This window comes from Dysidea avara, chromosome 4, assembly GCF_963678975.1.
Source record: "Dysidea avara chromosome 4, odDysAvar1.4, whole genome shotgun sequence".
NCBI lineage: Eukaryota > Metazoa > Porifera > Demospongiae > Dictyoceratida > Dysideidae > Dysidea > Dysidea avara.
The window spans coordinates 7708121-7714543 of NC_089275.1; the positions used below are offsets into that span (position 1 = coordinate 7708121).

A 6423-nucleotide genomic window follows, 5' to 3' on the forward strand; every position below is an offset into this window, starting at 1 on the left:
CCCCCCTAAAATCTCAGACTCACCTAAAATTGTGAGTGACTACTACACAATACTTCAGTTAAGTTTGTTTTTTTAAATGGCACATAAAACGTATCAAAAATGCTCTCAAAATTTCAGAGTGTTTAATAGTTAAAAATTTCCCAGGTTAAAAACTGCAAACACAACCTTAAAATGCTTTCAAATTCAGTATCAGATCATTATTAATGTTGAAAAGTCTCCTAGGGTTCATACAGTATACGACTAACGAAAATTCCTACATAAAGTGATGGCTATTCAATATCTGAGAGTCCAAGTCTTATTATTTGCTAGTGCTTTGCGGAAAAAATGATGATGACAGATGGTCAATACAATATCTCTGTGATTTCACACAAATTGTTTATTCCACAACAGATTGAACATACACAGTGCACTAAGAATATGTGGACATGAGGTGCACATAGATATTACATCATAATGTCATCGCTACTATACTCATGCATCAAGCTCTACCAAAAATAGGTTCATCCAATCACAGATATCAAATTCAACACTCATATCTTATATGACTAACCAGTTTGGCATCTATTTCAACTGTTTTATATAGTTTGGACTGCTGATATAGAGACTTTCATTTGGTCATCCTTAACTTCCCAATTCCCCCCAAAGGAAAAATCCTACAATAAACTCTGACTCTTACCTCCCTCTCTATGTTATGAACTCTTTCCAAAAGTAATCTCGGGTTATTATGCTGTTCCTGATGCATTTTGATGCACTATCATTTGAAGTACTACTTACAATTTGATAGGGGGGAGCACCCCCTACCCCCCACCATAATGAAACCCTGTCCCACCCATCACTGCGACTACCTAAACACCACTTACACCAGGGTAAAAATAAAAGCTGTGAAATAAAAGGTACAGTAGCAACTGTTTTGTTTTATGTAATAATGACATAATGATACTGTTGTTATTACTGAAAAGGGTGATTGGCATTAGGTGACATTAGTCATTGCTGTCATTTCTTTGCCAACACCTTTATTATTGGTTTCACAACATTTCACCCTACCTTTTACAGGCCACATTCTTTCGCAAATTTATTAACATAGTATATTGATAAACACAATTCTAAAGTGAAGTTGTCTTCTCTGAAAATTGTTTGTATACTGATGATGTTGCTTTGTATGCTGAGGTGTCCTCTTTGTAAATTTGCAGCTCAGCACATATTTATGCTTGGTCTCTCCTCTTATGGTAGTGGCCTAGCTAAACCAGGGCATGAGCTCTGGTAATCACATGAATCTCAATATTATCATACAATATGATATAGTACATGTATAGCAGGGAGACTAGGGACCACAAAGGAGTAGGCATGGCACACAAAATAACATCACCAAAAAACCAGCCTCAATTTTCCCTGACGATGATGAGGCAGTATTAGTTAGCCCAAACAAGCCTTCAGATCAACCCAAAATGCTTTCAACAAGTTGCTACGGAATTAAAAAAAAGTATTTGATGGAATTTTCTACTGACTGAGTAACTGACTGTGATTGATGCATACAGACAAGTGTAACTGGATAATGGATAAGGCTACAGGCTTGCTTTTTTCACTGTTCAGTGTCGCTTTGGCCCGAGAGGTGCCTTTTGGCATACCACAGTATGTACAATGTATTCTTCATGGACTTACTAGTGTCCTCCTTTGTGTCCCATTCATCTTTGCTGCATGACAGTGAAAAGTGTCGATTTGGCGGTAGCACATGATGGCTTCCCTTCGTAACAGAAATTGTCTGTATTTTTTCATAGTGGCTATTTTGATTGCAGAGGTGCTTTTTGAACAGTTCTTGATTCGTACTGCTGTGTAATGGGTTGAACATGGCTGACAACGAAGCATAATGAATACCTCACTTTTCAGAAGATAATTGATATAACTGGGACACACGGCACCATTTCTTTCTTTTAGTACGCACTTGGGTACGCATGGATTGCAGAGGTAATTTCAAACAGTTCTTGATCTGAAATTTGTCGAGACGCAACCGTAACACCTTTATAATTACTTATGTGTCAAGTAATTTCTTAATCACCGTTTTGTGTTTTGTTGTGTACTGTTTAGTTTGTAGTGTACTGTAGGTATATGTATATGTATGTTTGTTTTTGTAGGTGGACACCTTGTACAGGCTTTGCCTTTTGTGTATGCCTTCCTTTTTGGTAAATGATAATAATAATAATAATAACAATCTGCATCGGTTTTGGTTTCCAAACCGTGGCGCGCGAATGTTAAAATGGCAGAACGTAAGTCAACAAAGCAGAGCGAGTTTTTACAGTAATTGTTCACGTTCGTTCCCTTAACATTGTCCTGATGTATTCTTTTGTGTATAACTTGTTTTTGGTATAGTTTTCGTATGGTTTTCATTACGACTGTCATGCAACAACATATTTGAAGAACTTGTGAAATTCACCATCTCAATTAATCCTTTTCGTAAGGACAGAAAGTAACAGGAACAGTTAATTTTATTTTTCATACTTATAGTTTATTGTGTAAGCAACCTGTAGTGTTAATATTAAACCTATACACTTGTCCAAACAATTTTGTACGATCACTAAAGTGCCTGTGTGCTTACCGTACTTACTTTAGTATGGCTATTCGTGTATAACGTGCACATATACTCAGCCATACATATACATTCAGCCTTACCAGTTAGTCTTGAAGGATGAAAGTACCTGTACCATGCTTTAGCCTAGCCTAGAATCAATAACATTGTCTCTGGTGTACCTATGTATATAAAATACTTTGTTGCACAGTACGTACACATAAAAGTCAATATACAGTAGATAAACAAGTTGAACACTTATGTTGTATACTTTAATATCTTGTTATAAAACAGCTGTTGGATCATATAAAAACTCATCTGTTATTACTTCTGTTTCTAGATCTTCGCCACAGCTGCTAATGTCACTGTCTGTAGCAAAATCATTGTCGCTGCTGCTGCTGCTGCTGTCAGGATCATCTTGATGCTGAGGCTGTGCCACTGGTAAGTTTGTACATCTTACACATGTACAGCCTGGTCCACAATGGCCTGACCATCGTTTGCACCTACAGTTATTTGTCCTGCATCCTTTCTTGCAACTACAGCTTTTAGATAAAAAAGATATTGTTCCTTTTATCCTTTCCATTACCTTATTAGCCTCCCAGTTAATAGCATAGTGGTCCCCATCTTTGATCCATCCACTCTGTTCTGGTGGTAGCAGGGAAGAGTATTATATCTTGGTAGGTTGCAGGGGCGGATCTAGGATTTATAAAAGGGGGGGGCTAACTCAAGGTACTAATCTCTTTGGGTAGAGGTAGCGAGCATGCTGGAACTAGGGGGGTCTGGGGGCATGCCCCCCCAGGAAAATTTTGAAAAATAGATGCTACAACACTGCAATTTGGAGACATTTCCACATAAAATTCATAATATTTTCTGCCTGTAGATATTTTATATACTGCCTTTAGATTATAGGTATGGCTCTCTGAAGCATTTTGCTAATGGAAAAGTTTGGGTAGCTATAGGTACAGACAACCAAGTACATGATGCACCCCTCTCACAATTGCACAACACTGAATAGGTGCATGTTAGAATAATAATGTTGAAAGTGGAAAATTTTGAAATTTGAACAATACAAGATTGAATCTGAGAGCATTTTCAATGGAAATTGTGAACCTGAATTAAGTATTGTCATACATATTAACTACACAAGTAGACGAATGAAGCCCTTTAAACAGACCAATTCACTTCATTGCATGTATAGGTGCAGGCAGATTTGGAAAAATTCCATAACAGAACCAACTACATGTTTCCAGTGAATGTTCTATTAGAGTAGTTAGCTGACTGCTCTATTAGAGTATCTCGATCTTGTAAACCTCCAATGCTGATTCGCGTCCTTGTTGCCTAAATTTTAGCATATATCCACTGATAATACCTTGGAAAGATGTTTATAAGGTGGTTTTATGAGTATTTGTATTATTAGTGATCATATAATTATGCTAAGACAAAATTTCGTTATAATACTCAGCATATTGATCAAGTAAAGCCTAAATATGAAGGGGGGGGGGGGGGCTTCAGCCCCCAAAGCCCTCCCCCCCCCCCCCCCCCCCCCCCCCAACCGATCCGCCCCTGGGTTGAGTTTTGCCACATCTGGTGAACCCAACTGGACCTCAGCCAGTGTCGCCATAAAGATGTATAGGTTGGGACACGGTCTTCCTCACTTAAAGATGTATTGCTAACTGATTCTCTTAAATTTTTGATCCAAATTTTGTGTCTTTCTGATACTGGCAGGGTATCATCCACTGAGTTGTATAGTTGTATAGTTGTTTCATGTCCTGTGAATGCAGATATGTGCCTTTTAAAGTAACAGCCACTAACAGGTCCCCACAAGATGTAGAAAAGATAAGAATCCAATACCATTATTGGTAGGATTGGTGTAATGTAAGTTTCCAACAGCATTACTACCTGAAATAAAACTGGCATGTTGCATGAAATTGTTGATGATTGAAGCCTTGCTGAATGTCTTTAAAAAAGAGACATAATCACACCCAGTGCTAATATATAGTGCCTGCATGGTCACACTGAGGTTCTCTCTTGGTATACTGTGTAAATCTGGATCTCTTTGAAAAGCTAGCTCTATAGGTGTTTAAGTATCAGATATTTCTTATCTACTGCATGGTGGACATTGAGCTGAATGACATAATCTTTGTTTGCAGGTACACTTAATCCGATGTTGTATACATCTGTGCATGTCTGTTGAGCATACAAGGATCCTTGTTACACTAGTTTGAGTAGCATGTCGCCAAATTCTATAATCTGCTTCTAAGGCATTGGTGGTATAAGATGGCACTTTCTCTGGTAGCACACCAGAAGTTATTAGCCACGCAAATCCATCAGAAAAACACCCACTAATTATGAGTCGTTGTTGGTTATATATTAAGTGATGGCCCATCTGTAAAAAGTATAGTCCAATTGATTCCACTATAGCTCTTTTACAAGTCAAACATTCCAAGAACTCTTGCCATCCTTGAGGAATTTGAGAATGAATGTTGAAAGGGTGATGTTGATGTTGCTTCTGTGATGCTTTAATGTTGTGGCGCCTGACCTGTTCAAACTGTTTTGGATTAAATTTGTTCATTGATATTTACATTTGTTTTTTAAATCAGAATGCATCATTATACAGTGGTTCCTCCATTATCCAGCCATCGATTATCCGAATTTTCTGTTATCCGAACTGTGAAGTGACTGTTCTATTAGAGTATTTTGCCTACACTGTATGTTCTATTAGAGTATTTAATTATATAAATGTATGGGCTTTAATTATCTAAACTTTTCCATTATCCAAACACACTTAGGGCCCAATGAGTTAGGATGATGGAGAGACCACTGTATTACCTTTTGGTGAGCCTTCAGCTTATCCATACTGATGTGTCTGTACTGTTACAGTATCTCAAGATTTGGCATAAAAAGACTGACGTTCACCAATTTGTGGAGAAGATGTACACAGCTGAGCAAACACCAGCATTTGTGCCTGGTAGAGTACTGCATATCATCAAAGGCACTGAAGGGAGGGTACACCGAAGGTGTGTTGGTTGTTGTGTATGCCATATTTGAGAAAAAGTTTGTGAATGGGTTAAACACTGATAACTTTCTCTGCAAAATCTATGATACAATCTATGATGCAATAATGCATTTAACTATTTGAAGTTCTTTTTGCATGGTTTAGACAACTACTTCTGTGCATGGCCTTTTTATTGAAGTATTTTACATAGGTTTTGGAATATTCTTGGTGAGAAGAAAGTTTCTGCTGTGTGGAAACCAAATGAAGATTTTTGCCATATAATAGTTGATGATAATATGTTTGATGATCACTTACCAGACTATGTTACTAGTGCCATTGATCGCCTCTACAATCAACACATTGCTGGAAAAAATAAATTACAGAGGAGGCCCTTGGCTCACACAGATTCATCAACAATGCAGACAAACACCATAACTGGACTCCCAGAAGAAATAGTACTACCAATGGTAGATATTGAATTAGACTCTCATCATGAACATACATTAAAGTCTCATGGAACTGACGATGAATTGATTGGCTGCAACCAGCAACAGGTTGAGGATATACTGACTAATGGGCAAACTGTTGTCACTGTTCATGAAAACGAATGCACTGAAACCTCTGCGTGATTTTTTCACAGTTTTGTTATTATAGCTACTTGTGTGCAATTTTTTTATTGATAAAGTTCAATTATTTCTGTTGCTGATTCAAAGCTGAAATTAATTTAATTTTTTTGCTACAATAACAATACAGCATTAATTGTCTTCATTTAATACCTATATGAGTAACAAAGGGATGCAGATCAAGCGGAACATGCATGGTTACAACACTTTATACATTTAAAAGTAATATAACAGTAGAATGTATA

The 6423-nt window shown here is 37.3% G+C and overlaps 1 protein-coding gene across 2 annotated transcripts; it reads left to right on the forward strand.

Annotated features, from left to right (window-relative positions):
* The first annotated feature begins 2548 nt into the window (after positions 1-2548).
* On the forward strand, positions 2549-6192 carry LOC136252922 (uncharacterized). 2 transcript variants are annotated; one of them, XR_010699845.1, is made up of 3 exons: positions 2549-3001; positions 5441-5577; positions 5767-5906. XR_010699845.1 is itself a non-coding variant. In XM_066045508.1 (3 exons), the coding sequence occupies exons 1-3, from the start codon at positions 5366-5368 to the stop codon at positions 6182-6184; spliced, it is 576 nt and encodes a 191-aa protein (XP_065901580.1). In that variant the 5' UTR covers positions 5296-5365; the 3' UTR covers positions 6185-6192. The 2 variants fall into 2 exon arrangements, 1 of the variants encoding a protein (XP_065901580.1); XM_066045508.1 differs by lacking the exon at positions 2549-3001 and adding an exon at positions 5296-5395 and having other exon boundaries at positions 5450-5577; positions 5767-6192.
* Positions 6193-6423: the final 231 nt, after the last annotated feature.